We start from the raw sequence: 22,142 nt of genomic DNA on the forward strand, positions 1-22,142 counted from the left end.
AGACAGATGGTCAACTTCATCAGTGACCCTCCTAGTGGAACCATCTCCCCAGGGCAGAGCCAGGTAGACAGATGGTCAACTTCATCAGTGACCCTCCTAGTGGAACCATCTCCCCAGGGCAGAGCCAGGTAGACAGATGGCCAACTTTATCAGTGACCCCACTAGTGGAACCATCTCCCCAGGACAGAGCCAGGTAGATAGATGGTCAACTTCATCAGTGACCCTCCTAGTGGAACCATCTCCCCAGGACAGAGCCAGGTAGACAGATGGCCAACTTCATCAGTGACCCCACTAGTGGAACCATCTCCCCAGGGCAGAGCCAGGTAGATAGATGGTCAACTTCATCAGTGACCCCACTAGTGGAACCATCTCCCCAGGGCAGAGCCAGGTAGATAGATGGTCAACTTCATCAGTGACCCTCCTAGTGGAACCATCTCCCCAGGGCAGAGCCAGGTAGACAGATGGTTAACTTCATCAGTGACCCTCCTAGTGGAACCATCTCCCCAGGGCAGAGCCAGGTAGATAGATGGTTAACTTCATCAGTGACCCTCCTAGTGGAACCATCTCCCCAGGACAGAGCCAGGTAGATAGATGGTCAACTTCATCAGTGACCCTCCTAGTGGAACCATCTCCCCAGGGCAGAGCCAGGTAGACAGATGGTCAACTTCATCAGTGACCCTCCTAGTGGAACCATCTCCCCAGGACAGAGCCAGGTAGACAGATGGTTAACTTCATCAGTGACCCTCCTAGTGGAACCATCTCCCCAGGACAGAGCCAGGTAGATAGATGGTCAACTTCATCAGTGACCCTCCTAGTGGAACCATCTCCCCAGGACAGAGCCAGGTAGATAGATGGTCAACTTCATCAGTGACCCTCCTAGTGGAACCATCTCCCCAGGACAGAGCCAGGTAGATAGATGGTCAACTTCATCAGTGACCCTCCTAGTGGAACCATCTCCCCAGGGCAGAGCCAGGTAGACAGATGGTTAACTTCATCAGTGACCCTCACTAGTGGAACCATCTCCCCAGGGCAGAGCCAGGTAGACAGATGGTTAACTTCATCAGTGACCCTCACTAGTGGAACCATCTCCCCAGGACAGAGCCAGGTAGATAGATGGTCAACTTCATCAGTGACCCTCCTAGTGGAACCATCTCCCCAGGGCAGAGCCAGGTAGATAGATGGTCAACTTCATCAGTGACCCTCACTAGTGGAACCATCTCCCCAGGACAGAGCCAGGTAGATAGATGGTTAACTTCATCAGTGACCCTCCTAGTGGAACCATCTCCCCAGGACAGAGCCAGGTAGATAGATGGTTAACTTCATCAGTGACCCTCCTAGTGGAACCGTCTCCCCAGGGCAGAGCCAGTAGATAGATGGTCAACTTCATCAGTGACCCTCCTAGTGGAACCGTCTCCCCAGGACAGAGCCAGGTAGATAGATGGTCAACTTCATCAGTGACCCTCCTAGTGGAACCGTCTCCCCAGGACAGAGCCAGGTAGACAGATGGCCAACTTCATCAGTGACCCTCCTAGTGGAACCATCTCCCCAGGACAGAGCCAGGTAGATAGATGGTTAACTTCATCAGTGACCCTCCTAGTGGAACCGTCTCCCCAGGACAGAGCCAGGTAGATAGATGGTCAACTTCATCAGTGACCCTCCTAGTGGAACCGTCTCCCCAGGGCAGAGCCAGGTAGACAGATGGTTAACTTTATCAGTGACCCCTAGTGGAACCATCTCCCCAGGGCAGAGCCAGGTAGATAGATGGTTAACTTCATCAGTGACCCTCCTAGTGGAACCATCTCCCCAGGACAGAGCCAGGTAGACAGATGGTTAACTTCATCAGTGACCCCCTAGTGGAACCATCTCCCCAGGACAGAGCCAGGTAGATAGATGGTTAACTTCATCAGTGACCCTCCTAGTGGAACCATCTCCCCAGGACAGAGCCAGGTAGACAGATGGTTAACTTCATCAGTGACCCCACTAGTGGAACCATCTCCCCAGGACAGAGCCAGGTAGATAGATGGTTAACTTCATCAGTGACCCCCTAGTGGAACCATCTCCCCAGGACAGAGCCAGGTAGATAGATGGTTAACTTCATCAGTGACCCCACTAGTGGAACCATCTCCCCAGGACAGAGCCAGGTAGATAGATGGTTAACTTCATCAGTGACCCTCCTAGTGGAACCATCTCCCCAGGACAGAGCCAGGTAGACAGATGGTTAACTTCATCAGTGACCCCACTAGTGGAACCATCTCCCCAGGACAGAGCCAGGTAGATAGATGGTTAACTTCATCAGTGACCCTCCTAGTGGAACCATCTCCCCAGGACAGAGCCAGGTAGATAGATGGTTAACTTCATCAGTGACCCCACTAGTGGAACCATCTCCCCAGGACAGAGCCAGGTAGATAGATGGTTAACTTCATCAGTGACCCCACTAGTGGAACCATCTCCCCAGGACAGAGCCAGGTAGATATATGGTTAACTTCATCAGTGACCCTCCTAGTGGAACCATCTCCCCAGGGCAGAGCCAGGTAGATAGATGGTTAACTTCATCAGTGACCCCACTAGTGGAACCATCTCCCCAGGACAGAGCCAGGTAGACAGATGGTTAACTTCATCAGTGACCCCCTAGTGGAACCATCTCCCCAGGACAGAGCCAGGTAGATAGATGGTTAACTTCATCAGTGACCCTCCTAGTGGAACCATCTCCCCAGGACAGAGCCAGGTAGATAGATGGTTAACTTCATCAGTGACCCCACTAGTGGAACCATCTCCCCAGGGCAGAGCCAGGTAGACAGATGGTTAACTTCATCAGTGACCCTCCTAGTGGAACCATCTCCCCAGGGCAGAGCCCGGTAGATATATGGTCAACTTCATCAGTGACCCTCCTAGTGGAACCATCTCCCCAGGACAGAGCCAGGTAGACAGATGGTCAACTTCATCAGTGACCTCCTAGTGGAACCATCTCCCCAGGACAGAGCCAGGTAGATAGATGGTTAACTTCATCAGTGACCCTCCTAGTGGAACCATCTCCCCAGGACAGAGCCAGGTAGACAGATGGTTAACTTCATCAGTGACCCTCCTAGTGGAACCATCTCCCCAGGACAGAGCCAGGTAGACAGATGGTTAACTTCATCAGTGACCCTCCTAGTGGAACCATCTCCCCAGGACAGAGCCAGGTAGACAGATGGTTAACTTCATCAGTGACCCTCCTAGTGGAACCATCTCCCCAGGACAGAGCCAGGTAGATAGATGGTTAACTTCATCAGTGACCCCACTAGTGGAACCATCTCCCCAGGGCAGAGCCAGGTAGACAGATGGTTAACTTCATCAGTGACCCCACTAGTGGAACCATCTCCCCAGGGCAGAGCCAGGTAGATAGATGGTTAACTTCATCAGTGACCCCACTAGTGGAACCATCTCCCCAGGGCAGAGCCAGGTAGACAGATGGTTAACTTCATCAGTGACCCTCCTAGTGGAACCATCTCCCCAGGACAGAGCCAGGTAGATAGATGGTTAACTTCATCAGTGACCCTCCTAGTGGAACCATCTCCCCAGGACAGAGCCAGGTAGATAGATGGTTAACTTCATCAGTGACCCTCCTAGTGGAACCATCTCCCCAGGGCAGAGCCAGGTAGATAGATGGTTAACTTCATCAGTGACCCTCCTAGTGGAACCATCTCCCCAGGACAGAGCCAGGTAGACAGATGGTTAACTTCATCAGTGACCCTCCTAGTGGAACCATCTCCCCAGGACAGAGCCAGGTAGACAGATGGTTAACTTCATCAGTGACCCTCCTAGTGGAACCATCTCCCCAGGGCAGAGCCAGGTAGACAGATGGTTAACTTCATCAGTGACCCTCCTAGTGGAACCATCTCCCCAGGACAGAGCCAGGTAGACAGATGGTTAACTTCATCAGTGACCCTCCTAGTGGAACCATCTCCCCAGGGCAGAGCCAGGTAGATAGATGGTTAACTTCATCAGTGACCCTCCTAGTGGAACCATCTCCCCAGGACAGAGCCAGGTAGATATATGGTCAACTTCATCAGTGACCCCACTAGTGGAACCATCTCCCCAGGACAGAGCCAGGTAGATATATGGTCAACTTCATCAGTGACCCTCCTAGTGGAACCATCTCCCCAGGGCAGAGCCAGGTAGATAGATGGTTAACTTCATCAGTGACCCCACTAGTGGAACCATCTCCCCAGGACAGAGCCAGGTAGATAGATGGTTAACTTCATCAGTGACCCTCCTAGTGGAACCATCTCCCCAGGGCAGAGCCAGGTAGATAGATGGTTAACTTCATCAGTGACCCTCCTAGTGGAACCATCTCCCCAGGACAGAGCCAGGTAGACAGATGGTTAACTTCATCAGTGACCCTCCTAGTGGAACCATCTCCCCAGGGCAGAGCCAGGTAGACAGATGGTTAACTTCATCAGTGACCCTCCTAGTGGAACCATCTCCCCAGGACAGAGCCAGGTAGATAGATGGTTAACTTCATCAGTGACCCTCCTAGTGGAACCATCTCCCCAGGGCAGAGCCAGGTAGATAGATGGTTAACTTCATCAGTGACCCTCCTAGTGGAACCATCTCCCCAGGGCAGAGCCAGGTAGATAGATGGTTAACTTCATCAGTGACCCTCCTAGTGGAACCATCTCCCCAGGACAGAGCCAGGTAGACAGATGGTTAACTTCATCAGTGACCCTCCTAGTGGAACCATCTCCCCAGGACAGAGCCAGGTAGATAGATGGTTAACTTCATCAGTGACCCTCCTAGTGGAACCATCTCCCCAGGACAGAGCCAGGTAGACAGATGGTTAACTTCATCAGTGACCCTCCTAGTGGAACCATCTCCCCAGGGCAGAGCCAGGTAGACAGATGGTTAACTTCATCAGTGACCCTCCTAGTGGAACCATCTCCCCAGGACAGAGCCAGGTAGACAGATGGTTAACTTCATCAGTGACCCTCCTAGTGGAACCATCTCCCCAGGGCAGAGCCAGGTAGATAGATGGTTAACTTCATCAGTGACCCTCCTAGTGGAACCATCTCCCCAGGGCAGAGCCAGGTAGATAGATGGTTAACTTCATCAGTGACCCTCCTAGTGGAACCATCTCCCCAGGGCAGAGCCAGGTAGATAGATGGTTAACTTCATCAGTGACCCTCCTAGTGGAACCATCTCCCCAGGACAGAGCCAGGTAGACAGATGGTTAACTTCATCAGTGACCCTCCTAGTGGAACCATCTCCCCAGGGCAGAGCCAGGTAGACAGATGGTTAACTTCATCAGTGACCCCACTAGTGGAACCATCTCCCCAGGGCAGAGCCAGGTAGATATATGGTTAACTTCATCAGTGACCCTCCTAGTGGAACCATCTCCCCAGGGCAGAGCCAGGTAGATAGATGGTTAACTTCATCAGTGACCCTCCTAGTGGAACCATCTCCCCAGGACAGAGCCAGGTAGATAGATGGTTAACTTCATCAGTGACCCTCCTAGTGGAACCATCTCCCCAGGACAGAGCCAGGTAGATAGATGGTTAACTTCATCAGTGACCCTCCTAGTGGAACCATCTCCCCAGGGCAGAGCCAGGTAGATAGATGGTTAACTTCATCAGTGACCCTCCTAGTGGAACCATCTCCCCAGGACAGAGCCAGGTAGATAGATGGTTAACTTCATCAGTGACCCTCCTAGTGGAACCATCTCCCCAGGACAGAGCCAGGTAGATAGATGGTTAACTTCATCAGTGACCCTCCTAGTGGAACCATCTCCCCAGGACAGAGCCAGGTAGATAGATGGTTAACTTCATCAGTGACCCTCCTAGTGGAACCATCTCCCCAGGACAGAGCCAGGTAGATAGATGGTTAACTTCATCAGTGACCCTCCTAGTGGAACCATCTCCCCAGGGCAGAGCCAGGTAGATAGATGGTTAACTTCATCAGTGACCCTCCTAGTGGAACCATCTCCCCAGGGCAGAGCCAGGTAGATAGATGGTTAACTTCATCAGTGACCCTCCTAGTGGAACCATCTCCCCAGGACAGAGCCAGGTAGATAGATGGTTAACTTCATCAGTGACCCTCCTAGTGGAACCATCTCCCCAGGACAGAGCCAGGTAGATAGATGGTTAACTTCATCAGTGACCCTCCTAGTGGAACCATCTCCCCAGGGCAGAGCCAGGTAGATAGATGGTTAACTTCATCAGTGACCCCACTAGTGGAACCATCTCCCCAGGACAGAGCCAGGTAGATAGATGGTTAACTTCATCAGTGACCCCACTAGTGGAACCATCTCCCCAGGACAGAGCCAGGTAGACAGATGGTTAACTTCATCAGTGACCCTCCTAGTGGAACCATCTCCCCAGGGCAGAGCCAGGTAGATAGATGGTTAACTTCATCAGTGACCCTCCTAGTGGAACCATCTCCCCAGGGCAGAGCCAGGTAGACAGATGGTTAACTTCATCAGTGACCCTCCTAGTGGAACCATCTCCCCAGGGCAGAGCCAGGTAGACAGATGGTTAACTTCATCAGTGACCCTCCTAGTGGAACCATCTCCCCAGGGCAGAGCCAGGTAGATAGATGGTTAACTTCATCAGTGACCCTCCTAGTGGAACCATCTCCCCAGGGCAGAGCCAGGTAGACAGATGGTTAACTTCATCAGTGACCCTCCTAGTGGAACCATCTCCCCAGGGCAGAGCCAGGTAGATAGATGGTTAACTTCATCAGTGACCCCACTAGTGGAACCATCTCCCCAGGGCAGAGCCAGGTAGACAGATGGTCAACTTCATCAGTGACCCCACTAGTGGAACCATCTCCCCAGGGCAGAGCCAGGTAGACAGATGGTTAACTTCATCAGTGACCCTCCTAGTGGAACCATCTCCCCAGGGCAGAGCCAGGTAGATAGATGGTCAACTTCATCAGTGACCCTCCTAGTGGAACCATCTCCCCAGGGCAGAGCCAGGTAGACAGATGGTTAACTTCATCAGTGACCCACTAGTGGAACCATCTCCCCAGGGCAGAGCCAGGTAGATAGATGGTTAACTTCATCAGTGACCCCCTAGTGGAACCATCTCCCCAGGACAGAGCCAGGTAGATATATGGTTAACTTCATCAGTGACCCTCCTAGTGGAACCATCTCCCCAGGACAGAGCCAGGTAGATAGATGGTTAACTTCATCAGTGACCCTCCTAGTGGAACCATCTCCCCAGGACAGAGCCAGGTAGACAGATGGTTAACTTCATCAGTGACCCCACTAGTGGAACCATCTCCCCAGGACAGAGCCAGGTAGATAGATGGTTAACTTCATCAGTGACCCTCCTAGTGGAACCATCTCCCCAGGGCAGAGCCAGGTAGATAGATGGTTAACTTCATCAGTGACCCTCCTAGTGGAACCATCTCCCCAGGACAGAGCCAGGTAGATAGATGGTTAACTTCATCAGTGACCCTCCTAGTGGAACCATCTCCCCAGGGCAGAGCCAGGTAGATAGATGGTTAACTTCATCAGTGACCCTCCTAGTGGAACCATCTCCCCAGGGCAGAGCCAGGTAGATAGATGGTTAACTTCATCAGTGACCCTCCTAGTGGAACCATCTCCCCAGGGCAGAGCCAGGTAGACAGATGGTCAACTTCATCAGTGACCCCACTAGTGGAACCATCTCCCCAGGGCAGAGCCAGGTAGACAGATGGTTAACTTCATCAGTGACCCTCCTAGTGGAACCATCTCCCCAGGGCAGAGCCAGGTAGATAGATGGTCAACTTCATCAGTGACCCTCCTAGTGGAACCATCTCCCCAGGGCAGAGCCAGGTAGATAGATGGTTAACTTCATCAGTGACCCTCCTAGTGGAACCATCTCCCCAGGGCAGAGCCAGGTAGATAGATGGTTAACTTCATCAGTGACCCTCCTAGTGGAACCATCTCCCCAGGACAGAGCCAGGTAGATAGATGGTTAACTTCATCAGTGACCCTCCTAGTGGAACCATCTCCCCAGGACAGAGCCAGGTAGATAGATGGTTAACTTCATCAGTGACCCTCCTAGTGGAACCATCTCCCCAGGGCAGAGCCAGGTAGACAGATGGTTAACTTCATCAGTGACCCTCCTAGTGGAACCATCTCCCCAGGGCAGAGCCAGGTAGATAGATGGTTAACTTCATCAGTGACCCTCCTAGTGGAACCATCTCCCCAGGACAGAGCCAGGTAGACAGATGGTTAACTTCATCAGTGACCCTCCTAGTGGAACCATCTCCCCAGGGCAGAGCCAGGTAGATAGATGGTTAACTTCATCAGTGACCCTCCTAGTGGAACCATCTCCCCAGGGCAGAGCCAGGTAGATAGATGGTTAACTTCATCAGTGACCCTCCTAGTGGAACCATCTCCCCAGGGCAGAGCCAGGTAGATAGATGGTTAACTTCATCAGTGACCCTCCTAGTGGAACCATCTCCCCAGGGCAGAGCCAGGTAGACAGATGGTTAACTTCATCAGTGACCCTCCTAGTGGAACCATCTCCCCAGGACAGAGCCAGGTAGACAGATGGTTAACTTCATCAGTGACCCTCCTAGTGGAACCATCTCCCCAGGACAGAGCCAGGTAGATAGATGGTTAACTTCATCAGTGACCCTCCTAGTGGAACCATCTCCCCAGGACAGAGCCAGGTAGATAGATGGTTAACTTCATCAGTGACCCTCCTAGTGGAACCATCTCCCCAGGGCAGAGCCAGGTAGATAGATGGTTAACTTCATCAGTGACCCTCCTAGTGGAACCATCTCCCCAGGGCAGAGCCAGGTAGATAGATGGTTAACTTCATCAGTGACCCTCCTAGTGGAACCATCTCCCCAGGACAGAGCCAGGTAGATAGATGGTTAACTTCATCAGTGACCCTCCTAGTGGAACCATCTCCCCAGGGCAGAGCCAGGTAGATAGATGGTTAACTTCATCAGTGACCCTCCTAGTGGAACCATCTCCCCAGGGCAGAGCCAGGTAGACAGATGGTTAACTTCATCAGTGACCCCACTAGTGGAACCATCTCCCCAGGGCAGAGCCAGGTAGACAGATGGTTAACTTCATCAGTGACCCCACTAGTGGAACCATCTCCCCAGGGCAGAGCCAGGTAGACAGATGGTTAACTTCATCAGTGACCCTCCTAGTGGAACCATCTCCCCAGGACAGAGCCAGGTAGATAGATGGTTAACTTCATCAGTGACCCTCCTAGTGGAACCATCTCCCCAGGGCAGAGCCAGGTAGACAGATGGTTAACTTCATCAGTGACCCTCCTAGTGGAACCATCTCCCCAGGACAGAGCCAGGTAGATAGATGGTTAACTTCATCAGTGACCCTCCTAGTGGAACCATCTCCCCAGGACAGAGCCAGGTAGACAGATGGTTAACTTCATCAGTGACCCTCCTAGTGGAACCATCTCCCCAGGACAGAGCCAGGTAGACAGATGGTTAACTTCATCAGTGACCCTCCTAGTGGAACCATCTCCCCAGGGCAGAGCCAGGTAGACAGATGGTTAACTTCATCAGTGACCCTCCTAGTGGAACCATCTCCCCAGGACAGAGCCAGGTAGATAGATGGTTAACTTCATCAGTGACCCTCCTAGTGGAACCATCTCCCCAGGGCAGAGCCAGGTAGATAGATGGTTAACTTCATCAGTGACCCTCCTAGTGGAACCATCTCCCCAGGGCAGAGCCAGGTAGATAGATGGTCAACTTCATCAGTGACCCTCCTAGTGGAACCATCTCCCCAGGGCAGAGCCAGGTAGACAGATGGTTAACTTCATCAGTGACCCTCCTAGTGGAACCATCTCCCCAGGGCAGAGCCAGGTAGACAGATGGTTAACTTCATCAGTGACCCTCCTAGTGGAACCATCTCCCAGGACAGAGCCAGGTAGACAGATGGTTAACTTCATCAGTGACCCCCTAGTGGAACCATCTCCCCAGGACAGAGCCAGGTAGATAGATGGTTAACTTCATCAGTGACCCTCCTAGTGGAACCATCTCCCCAGGGCAGAGCCAGGTAGATAGATGGTTAACTTCATCAGTGACCCTCCTAGTGGAACCATCTCCCCAGGACAGAGCCAGGTAGATAGATGGTTAACTTCATCAGTGACCCTCCTAGTGGAACCATCTCCCCAGGGCAGAGCCAGGTAGACAGATGGTTAACTTCATCAGTGACCCTCCTAGTGGAACCATCTCCCCAGGACAGAGCCAGGTAGATAGATGGTTAACTTCATCAGTGACCCTCCTAGTGGAACCATCTCCCCAGGGCAGAGCCAGGTAGACAGATGGTCAACTTCATCAGTGACCCTCCTAGTGGAACCATCTCCCCAGGACAGAGCCAGGTAGATAGATGGTCAACTTCATCAGTGACCCTCCTAGTGGAACCATCTCCCCAGGGCAGAGCCAGGTAGATAGATGGTTAACTTCATCAGTGACCCTCCTAGTGGAACCATCTCCCCAGGGCAGAGCCAGGTAGACAGATGGTTAACTTCATCAGTGACCCTCCTAGTGGAACCATCTCCCCAGGGCAGAGCCAGGTAGACAGATGGTTAACTTCATCAGTGACCCTCCTAGTGGAACCATCTCCCCAGGACAGAGCCAGGTAGATAGATGGTTAACTTCATCAGTGACCCTCCTAGTGGAACCATCTCCCCAGGGCAGAGCCAGGTAGATAGATGGTTAACTTCATCAGTGACCCTCCTAGTGGAACCATCTCCCCAGGGCAGAGCCAGGTAGATAGATGGTTAACTTCATCAGTGACCCTCCTAGTGGAACCATCTCCCAGGGCAGAGCCAGGTAGACAGATGGTTAACTTCATCAGTGACCCTCCTAGTGGAACCATCTCCCCAGGACAGAGCCAGGTAGACAGATGGTTAACTTCATCAGTGACCCTCCTAGTGGAACCATCTCCCCAGGACAGAGCCAGGTAGACAGATGGTTAACTTCATCAGTGACCCTCCTAGTGGAACCATCTCCCCAGGACAGAGCCAGGTAGATAGATGGTTAACTTCATCAGTGACCCTCCTAGTGGAACCATCTCCCCAGGACAGAGCCAGGTAGATAGATGGTTAACTTCATCAGTGACCCTCCTAGTGGAACCATCTCCCCAGGCAGAGCCAGGTAGACAGATGGTTAACTTCATCAGTGACCCTCCTAGTGAACCATCTCCCCAGGGCAGAGCCAGGTAGACAGATGGTCAACTTCATCAGTGACCCTCCTAGTGGAACCATCTCCCCAGGACAGAGCCAGGTAGACAGATGGTTAACTTCATCAGTGACCCTCACTAGTGGAACCATCTCCCCAGGGCAGAGCCAGGTAGATATATGGTTAACTTCATCAGTGACCCTCCTAGTGGAACCATCTCCCCAGGGCAGAGCCAGGTAGACAGATGGTTAACTTCATCAGTGACCCTCCTAGTGGAACCATCTCCCCAGGGCAGAGCCAGGTAGACAGATGGTTAACTTCATCAGTGACCCTCCTAGTGGAACCATCTCCCCAGGGCAGAGCCAGGTTCCCAGATGGTTAACTTCATCAGTGACCCTCCTAGTGGAACCATCTCCCCAGGGCAGAGCCAGGTAGATAGATGGTTAACTTCATCAGTGACCCTCCTAGTGGAACCATCTCCCCAGGGCAGAGCCAGGTAGATAGATGGTTAACTTCATCAGTGACCCTCCTAGTGGAACCATCTCCCCAGGACAGAGCCAGGTAGACAGATGGTTAACTTCATCAGTGACCCTCCTAGTGGAACCATCTCCCCAGGGCAGAGCCAGGTAGATAGATGGTTAACTTCATCAGTGACCCTCCTAGTGGAACCATCTCCCCAGGGCAGAGCCAGGTAGATAGATGGTTAACTTCATCAGTGACCCTCCTAGTGGAACCATCTCCCCAGGGCAGAGCCAGGTAGATAGATGGTTAACTTCATCAGTGACCCTCCTAGTGGAACCATCTCCCCAGGGCAGAGCCAGGTAGATAGATGGTTAACTTCATCAGTGACCCTCCTAGTGGAACCATCTCCCCAGGCAGAGCCAGGTAGATAGATGGTTAACTTCATCAGTGACCCTCCTAGTGGAACCATCTCCCCAGGGCAGAGCCCAGATGGTATAGTTCATCAGTGACCCCCTAGTGGAACCATCTCCCCAGGCAGAGCCAGGTAGATAGATGGTTAACTTCATCAGTGACCCTCCTAGTGGAACCATCTCCCCAGGGCAGAGCCAGGTAGACAGATGGTTAACTTCATCAGTGACCCTCCTAGTGGAACCATCTCCCAGGACAGAGCCAGGTAGATAGATGGTTAACTTCATCAGTGACCCCCTAGTGGAACCATCTCCCCAGGACAGAGCCAGGTAGATAGATGGTTAACTTCATCAGTGACCCTCCTAGTGGAACCATCTCCCCAGGACAGAGCCAGGTAGATAGATGGTTAACTTCATCAGTGACCCCCTAGTGGAACCATCTCCCCAGGGCAGAGCCAGGTAGATAGATGGTTAACTTCATCAGTGACCCTCCTAGTGGAACCATCTCCCCAGGACAGAGCCAGGTAGATAGATGGTTAACTTCATCAGTGACCCTGTCCACTAGTGGAACCATCTCCCCAGGGCAGAGCCAGGTAGATAGATGGCCCTAACTTCATCAGTGACCCTCCTAGTGGAACCATCTCCCCAGGGCAGAGCCAGGTAGATAGATGGTTAACTTCATCAGTGACCCTCCTAGTGGAACCATCTCCCCAGGACAGAGCCAGGTAGATAGATGGTTAACTTCATCAGTGACCCTCTAGTGGAACCATCTCCCCAGGACAGAGCCAGGTAGATAGATGGTTAACTTCATCAGTGACCCTCCTAGTGGAACCATCTCCCCAGGGCAGAGCCAGGTAGATAGATGGTTAACTTCATCAGTGACCCTCCTAGTGGAACCATCTCCCCAGGGCAGAGCCAGGTAGATAGATGGTTAACTTCATCAGTGACCCTCCTAGTGGAACCATCTCCCCAGGGCAGAGCCAGGTAGATAGATGGTTAACTTCATCAGTGACCCTCCTAGTGGAACCATCTCCCCAGGACAGAGCCAGGTAGATAGATGGATAACTTCATCAGTGACCCCCTAGTGGAACCATCTCCCCAGGGCAGAGCCAGGTAGACAGATGGATAACTTCATCAGTGACCCCCTAGTGGAACCATCTCCCCAGGACAGAGCCAGGTAGACAGATGGTTAACTTCATCAGTGACCCTCCTAGTGGAACCATCTCCCCAGGGCAGAGCCAGGTAGACAGATATAACTTCATCAGTGACCCTCCTAGTGGAACCATCTCCCCAGGGCAGAGCCAGGTAGACAGATGGTTAACTTCATCAGTGACCCTCCTAGTGGAACCATCTCCCCAGGACAGAGCCAGGTAGATAGATGGTTAACTTCATCAGTGACCCCACTAGTGGAACCATCTCCCCAGGACAGAGCCAGGTAGATAGATGGTCAACTTCATCAGTGACCCTCCTAGTGGAACCATCTCCCCAGGACAGAGCCAGGTAGACAGATGGTTAACTTCATCAGTGACCCTCCTAGTGGAACCATCTCCCCAGGGCAGAGCCAGGTAGACAGATGGTTAACTTCATCAGTGACCCCACTAGTGGAACCATCTCCCCAGGACAGAGCCAGGTAGATAGATGGTCAACTTCATCAGTGACCCTCCTAGTGGAACCATCTCCCCAGGACAGAGCCAGGTAGATAGATGGTTAACTTCATCAGTGACCCTCACTGCCCTAGTGGAACCATCTCCCCAGGGCAGAGCCAGGTAGACAGATGGTTAACTTCATCAGTGACCCTCCTAGTGGAACCATCTCCCCAGGGCAGAGCCAGGTAGATAGATGGTCAACTTCATCAGTGACCCTCCTAGTGGAACCATCTCCCCAGGGCAGAGCCAGGTAGACAGATGGTTAACTTCATCAGTGACCCTCCTAGTGGAACCATCTCCCCAGGACAGAGCCAGGTAGACAGATGGTTAACTTCATCAGTGACCCCACTAGTGGAACCATCTCCCCAGGACAGAGCCAGGTAGATAGATGGTTAACTTCATCAGTGACCCTCCTAGTGGAACCATCTCCCCAGGACAGAGCCAGGTAGACAGATGGTTAACTTCATCAGTGACCCTCCTAGTGGAACCATCTCCCCAGGACAGAGCCAGGTAGACAGATGGTTCCATCAGTGACCCTCTAGTGGAACCATCTCCCCAGGGCAGAGCCAGGTAGATAGATGGTTAACTTCATCAGTGACCCTCTAGTGGAACCATCTCCCCAGGACAGAGCCAGGTAGACAGATGGTTAGCTTCATCAGTGACCCTCCTAGTGGAACCATCTCCCCAGGACAGAGCCAGGTAGACAGATGGTTAACTTCATCAGTGACCCTTCCCTAGTGGAACCATCTCCCCAGGACAGAGCCAGGTAGACAGATGGTTAACTTCATCAGTGACCCTCCTAGTGGAACCATCTCCCCAGGGCAGAGCCCAGATGGTTAACTTCATCAGTGACCCTCCTAGTGGAACCATCTCCCCAGGACAGAGCCAGGTAGACAGATGGTTAACTTCATCAGTGACCCTCCTAGTGGAACCATCTCCCCAGGGCAGAGCCAGGTAGATATATGGTTAACTTCATCAGTGACCCCACTAGTGGAACCATCTCCCCAGGACAGAGCCAGGTAGACAGCCCTGGTCCAGGCTCAGATGGCTCCTTATTTTGGCCAGAGGAAAGTAGTCCACTATACAGAGTGTAATGTTGTACATTATATAGGAAATAGGAGCCATTTTGGAGACAACCCCAGTCTCCTCCAAGCATCCTCTCTGACGGAACAGACAGAGAGGATGAATTATCAATATCATCCATATCCTCCCTGAGGCTGACAGAAAGCTGATCAGAATCATCGATCTGTGTTTTTGTCCAGGACGTGGTGCTATCCTTCGCCCCCCACCAGATGGGGACGTTCAAAGTGAAACAGGTGCTGGAGGTGCCCTGTCCACTGGATCTCCTTCCTCCATACATAGCTCCGCCTGCAACCCACCTCACCCTGCACCTGTCAGCCCTTCCCATACTGTATAGTTCACACCCCTCACTGCCCTGACACCCAAACTGAACCCCTGAGTCCCATCTCCTTCACCAGCCGTATAGTTCACACTGAACCCCTCACTGCCCTGTCCAATACTGTATAGTTCACACTGAACCCCTCACTGCCCTGTCCTCTGATCTCCTTCCCATACTGTATAGTTCACACTGAACCCCTCACTGCCCTGTCCTCTGATCTCCTTCCCATACTGTATAGTTCACACTGAACCCCTCACTGCCCTGTCCTCTGATCTCCTTCCCATACTGTATAGTTCACACTGAACCCCTCACTGCCCTGTCCTCTGATCTCCTTCCCATACTGTATAGTTCACACTGAACCCCTCACTGCCCTGTCCTCTGATCTCCTTCCCATACTGTATAGTTCCTGAACCCCTCACTGCCCTGTATAGTCTCCTTCCCATACTGAACCCCTCACTGCCCTGTCCTCTGATCTCCTTCCCATACTGTATAGTTCACACTGAACCCCTCACTGCCCTGTCCTCTGATCTCCTTCCCATACTGTATAGTTCACACTGAACCCCTCACTGCCCTGTCCACTGATCTCCTTCCCATACTGTATAGTTCACACTGAACCCCTCACTGCCCTGTCCTCTGATCTCCTTCCCATACTGTATAGTTCACACTGAACCCCTCACTGCCCTGTCCTCTGATCTCCTTCCCATACTGTATAGTTCACACTGAACCCCTCACTGCCCTGTCCACTGATCTCCTTCCCATACTGTATAGTTCACACTGAACCCCTCACTGCCCTGTCCACTGATCTCCTTCCCATACTGTATAGTTCACACTGAACCCCTCACTGCCCTGTCCTCTGATCTCCTTCCCATACTGTATAGTTCACACTGAACCCCTCACTGCCCTGTCCACTGATCTCCTTCCCATACTGTATAGTTCACACTGAACCCCTCACTGCCCTGTCCTCTGATCTCCTTCCCATACTGTATAGTTCACACTGAACCCCTCACTGCCCTGTCCTCTGATCTCCTTCCCATACTGTATAGTTCACACTGAACCCCTCACTGCCCTGTCCACTGATCTCCTTCCCATACTGTATAGTTCACACTGAACCCCTCACTGCCCTGTCCACTGATCTCCTTCCCATACTGTATAGTTCACACTGAACCCCTCACTGCCCTGTCCACTGATCTCCTTCCCATACTGTATAGTTCACACTGAACCCCTCACTGCCCTGTCCTCTGATCTCCTTCCCATACTGTATAGTTCACACTGAACCCCTCACTGCCCTGTCCTCTGATCTCCTTCCCATACTGTATAGTTCACACTGAACCCCTCACTGCCCTGTCCACTGATCTCCTTTCCATACTGTATAGTTCACACTGAACCCCTCACTGCCCTGTCCTCTGATCTCCTTCCCATACTGTATAGTTCTTCAAAGTATTGTCATTCTATCTTCAACCTGTTATTGGACCCACCCAGTCATTGTTTTGTCTGTGATGTATCAGGAATCACCCCGGCTGTGACCAATGAGACAGGCCAGTGTGCCCGGGTGCCCTCCAGTGAGCTGGGCAGGTGTGTGGGATTGGTGCGGGCAGCTGTCCTCAGCACGGCCAAGACCCGGCTCCACAGCCACGGTCAGAGCCAGAGCCACCGTAGGAACCAGAGTCTAGACGGTCGCCGGCGAGAGCTACTGGCCTTCCCCAACGACAGGGCCTGCAGCATCCGCCCTGCCTCTCCGGACACCACCTACAGGTCATCTGAGTTATACAACAGAGAGTGTCTGCCATCCTGTGACCTATTCCAGAGACGTATCAGTACTACTAACAGTAATGATGGAAATAGTATCAGTACTACTAATAGTAATGATGGAAATAGTATCAGTACTACTAATAGTAATGATGGAAATAGTATCAGTACTACTAACAGTAATGATGGAAATAGTATCAGTACTACTAATAGTAATGATGGAAATAGTATCAGTACTACTAATAGTAATGATGGAAATAGTATCAGTACTACTAATAGTAATGATGGAAATAGTATCAGTACTACTAATAGTAATGATGGAAATAGTATCAGTACTACTAATAGTAATGATGGAAATAGTATCAGTACTACTAATAGTAATGATGGAAATAGTATCAGTACTACTAATAGTAATGATGGAAATAGTATCAGTACTACTAATAGTAATGATGGAAATAGTATCAGTACTACTAATAGTAATGATGGAAATAGTATCAGTACTACTAATAGTAATGATGGAAATAGTATCAGTACTACTAATAGTAATGATGGAAATAGTATCAGTACTACTAATAGTAATGATGGAAATAGTATCAGTACTACTAATAGTAATGATGGAAATAGTATCAGTACTACTAATAGTAATGATGGAAATAGTATCAGTACTACTAATAGTAATGATGGAAATAGTATCAGTACTACTAATAGTAATGATGGAAATAGTATCAGTACTACTAATAGTAATGATGGAAATAGTATCAGTACTACTAATAGTAATGATGGAAATAGTATCAGTACTACTAATAGTAATGATGGAAATAGTATCAGTACTACTAATAGTAATGATGGAAATAGTATCAGTACTACTAATATTAATGATGGAAATAGTATCAGTACTACTAATAGTAATGATGGAAATAGTATCAGTACTACTAATAGTAATGATGGAAATAGTATCAGTACTACTAATAGTAATGATGGAAATAGTATCAGTACTACTAATAGTAATGATGGAAATAGTATCAGTACTACTAATAGTAATGATGGAAATAGTATCAGTACTACTAATAGTAATGATGGAAATAGTATCAGTACTACTAATAGTAATGATGGAAATAGTATCAGTACTACTAATAGTAATGATGGAAATAGTATCAGTACTACTAATAGTAATGATGGAAATAGTATCAGTATCTACTACTAATAGTAATGATGGAAATAGTATCAGTGCTACTAATAGTAATGATGGAAATAGTATCAGTACTACTAATAGTAATGATGGAAATAGTATCAGTGCTACTAATAGTAATGATGGAAATAGTATCAGTACTACTAATAGTAATGATGGAAATAGTATCAGTACTACTAATAGTAATGATGGAAATAGTATCAGTGCTACTAATAGTAATGATGGAAATAGTATCAGTACTACTAATAGTAATGATGGAAATAGTATCAGTGCTACTAATAGTAATGATGGAAATAGTATCAGTACTACTAATAGTAATGATGGAAATAGTATCAGTGCTACTAATAGTAATGATGGAAATAGTATCAGTACTACTAATAGTAATGATGGAAATAGTATCAGTACTACTAATAGTAATGATGGAAATAGTATCAGTACTACTAATAGTAATGATGGAAATAGTATCAGTACTACTAATAGTAATGATGGAAATAGTATCAGTACTACTAATAGTAATGATGGAAATAGTATCAGTACTACTAATAGTAATGATGGAAATAGTATCAGTGCTACTAATAGTAATGATGGAAATAGTATCAGTGCTACTAATAGTAATGATGGAAATAGTATCAGTACTACTAATAGTAATGATGGAAATAGTATCAGTGCTACTAATAGTAATGATGGAAATAGTATCAGTACTACTAATAGTAATGATGGAAATAGTATCAGTACTACTAATAGTAATGATGGAAATAGTATCAGTACTACTAATAGTAATGATGGAAATAGTATCAGTACTACTAATAGTAATGATGGAAATAGTATCAGTACTACTAATAGTAATGATGGAAATAGTATCAGTGCTACTAATAGTAATGATGGAAATAGTATCAGTGTTACTAATAGTAATGATGGAAATAGTATCAGTACTACTAATAGTAATGATGGAAATAGTATCAGTTCTACTAATAGTAATGATGGAAATAGTATCAGTACTACTAATAGTAATGATGGAAATAGTATCAGTACTACTAATAGTAATGATGGAAATAGTATCAGTGCTACTAATAGTAATGATGGAAATAGTATCAGTACTACTAATAGTAATGATGGAAATAGTATCAGTACTACTAATAGTAATGGTGGAAATAGTATCAGTACTACTAATAGTAATGATGGAAATAGTATCAGTACTACTAATAGTAATGATGGAAATAGTATCAGTATTACTAATAGTAATGATGGAAATAGTATCAGTACTACTAATAGTAATGATGGAAATAGTATCAGTACTACTAATAGTAATGATGGAAATAGTATCAGTACTACTAACAGTAATGATGGAAATAGTATCAGTACTACTAACAGTAATGATGGAAATAGTATCAGTGCTACTAATAGTAATGATGGAAATAGTATCAGTACTACTAATAGTAATGATGGAAATAGTATCAGTACTACTAATAGTAATGATGGAAATAGTATCAGTGCAGTCAGGTTTGCAGGGACCTACTAACCAGATCAAATCAAATTCTATTGGTCACATAGAATGTTAAAGTTAGTGTAGTGAAATGCTTGTGCTTCCAGTTCCGACAGTGCAGTAATATGTAACAAGTAATCCAACAATTCCACAACAACTACCTAATACACACACATCTAAGTAAAGGGATGGAATAAGAATATGTACATATAAATATATGGGTGAGCGATAACCGAGTGTCATAGGGAAGATGCAATAGATGGTATAAGATACAGTATATACATATGAGATGAGTAATGCAAGATATGTAAACATTATTAAAGTGGCATTATTAAAGTGACCAGATGTCTGGGCAGTCAGCGCAGTTGGTTTACAATTTACATCCGTGTTCCTGTAAAGTCCTATGTAGTCCCTATGTTCTGTAAAGTCCTATGTAGCCCCTATGTTCTTGTAAAGTCCTATGTAGCCCCTATGTTCCTGTAAAGTCCTATGTAGCCCCTATGTTCTTGTAAAGTCCTATGTAGCCCCTATGTTCTTGTAAAGTCCTATGTAGCCCCTATGTTCCTGTAAAGTCCTATGTAGTCCCTATGTTCTGTAAAGTCCTATGTAGCCCCTATGTTCTTGTAAAGTCCTATGTAGCCCCTATGTTCTGTAAAGTCCTATGTACACCTGCATTGCTTGCTGTTTGGGGTTTTAGGCTGGGTTTCTGTACAGCACTTTGAGATATCAGCTGATGTACGAAGGGCTATATAAATACATTTGATTTGATTTGATTTAGCCCCTATGTTCTTGTAAAGTCCTATGTAGCCCCTATGTCCTCTAAAGTCCTATGTAGCCCCTATGTTCTGTAAAGTCCTATGTAGCCCCTATGTTCTCTAATGTCCTATGTAGCCCCTATGTTCTTGTAAAGTCCTATGTAGCCCCTATGTTCTCTAAAGTCCTATGTAGCCCCTATGTTCTGTAAAGTCCTATGTAGCCCCTATGTTCTCTAATGTCCTATGTAGCCCCTATGTTCTGTAAAGTCCTATGTAGCCCCTATGTTCTCTAATGTCCTATGTAGCCCCTATGTTCTGTAAAGTCTTATGTAGACCCTATGTTCTGTAAAGTCCTATGTAGCCCCTATGTTCTGTAAAGTCCTATGTAGCCCCTATGTTCTTGTAAAGTCCTATGTAGCCCCTATGTTCTGTAAAGTCCTATGTACACCTGCATTGCTTGCTGTTTGGGGTTTTAGGCTGGGTTTCTGTACAGCACTTTGAGATATCAGCTGATGTACGAAGGGCTATATAAATACATTTGATTTGATTTGATTTAGCCCCTATGTTCTTGTAAAGTCCTATGTAGCCCCTATGTCCTCTAAAGTCCTATGTAGCCCCTATGTTCTGTAAAGTCCTATGTAGCCCCTATGTTCTCTAATGTCCTATGTAGCCCCTATGTTCTTGTAAAGTCCTATGTAGCCCCTATGTTCTCTAAAGTCCTATGTAGCCCCTATGTTCTGTAAAAAGCCCCTATGTTCTCTAAATGTAGCCCCTATGTTCTGTAAAGTCCTAATGTCCTAATGTAGCCCCTATGTTCTGTAAAGTCCTATGTAGCCCCTATGTTCTCTAATGTCCTATGTAGACCCTATGTTCTGTAAAGTCCTATGTAGCCCCTATGTTCTGTAAAGTCCTATGTAGCCCCTATGTTCTGTAAAGTCCTATGTAGCCCCTATGTTCTCTAAAGTCCTATGTAGCCCCTATGTTCTGTAAAGTCCTATGTAGCCCCTATGTTCTCTAATGTCCTATGTAGCCCCTATGTTCTTGTAAAGTCCTATGTAGCCCCTATGTTCTCTAAAGTCTTATGTAGCCCCTATGTTCTGTAAAGTCCTATGTAGCCTCTATGTTCTCTAAAGTCTTATGTAGCCCCTATGTTCTATAAAGTCCTATGTAGCCCCTATGTTCTCTAATGTCCTATGAAGCCCCTATGTTCTGTAAAGTCCTATGTAGCCCCTATGTTCTCTAATGTCCTATGTAGCCGCTATGTTCTGTAAAGTCTTATGTAGCCCCTATGTTCTGTAAAGTCCTATGTAGCCCCTAATTTCTATAAAGTCCTATGTAGCCCCTATGTTCTGTAAAGTCCTATGTAGCCCCTATGTTCTGTAAAGTCCTACATAGCCCCTATGTTCTCTAATGTCCTATGTAGCCCCTATGTTATGTAAAGTCTTATGGAGCCCCTATGTTCTGTAAAGTCCTATGTAGCCCCTATGTTCTGCCTATGAACTCTTATGAACTGCTTATATCGTCTCTCCCTCCACCCAGGACCATCTTCACGGGGGTGGAGCGTTACCGCTACGAGGACCCTGACTTTTCCTTCACGGAGGAGGAGGAGCAGCAGAGACAGAGACACAGAGATCACTACCTCGCCTTCATCAGGAGCCTGCGAAAGACACGCTTGCAGAAAACCACTGCGAGGTAGACAGAGTGGGATGTGTGTTCTGTATGTTATAATCTTGGCACCCACAACCAAAGAGCTACCCAGTAAGCAAAATGACCCTGAAAATACATTTCAGGTGCTGAAAATGCGTCTTCAAATCAAATCAAATTGTATTTGTCACATGCGCCGAATACAACAGGTGTAGTAGACCTTCCAGTGAAATGCTGAATACAACAGGTGTAGTAGACCTTCCAGTGAAATGCTGAATACAACA

At 48.2% G+C, this 22,142-nt stretch overlaps 1 protein-coding gene across 1 annotated transcript in view; it reads left to right on the top strand.

Moving 5' to 3' along the window:
* Window positions 1-22,142, top strand: part of LOC127916630 (cilia- and flagella-associated protein 47-like) — a 75,371-nt gene that overhangs the window by 6,754 nt on the left and 46,475 nt on the right. Inside the window, exons 9-11 of the mRNA XM_052498940.1 lie at window positions 14,905-15,058; window positions 16,547-16,793; window positions 21,754-21,906. Of these exons, the coding sequence (XP_052354900.1) occupies window positions 14,905-15,058; window positions 16,547-16,793; window positions 21,754-21,906 (554 nt within the window). The remainder of the gene's footprint in view (window positions 1-14,904; window positions 15,059-16,546; window positions 16,794-21,753; window positions 21,907-22,142) is intronic.

Source organism: Oncorhynchus keta, chromosome 37, assembly GCF_023373465.1.
Source record: "Oncorhynchus keta strain PuntledgeMale-10-30-2019 chromosome 37, Oket_V2, whole genome shotgun sequence".
NCBI classification, from domain to species: Eukaryota; Metazoa; Chordata; class Actinopteri; order Salmoniformes; family Salmonidae; genus Oncorhynchus; species Oncorhynchus keta.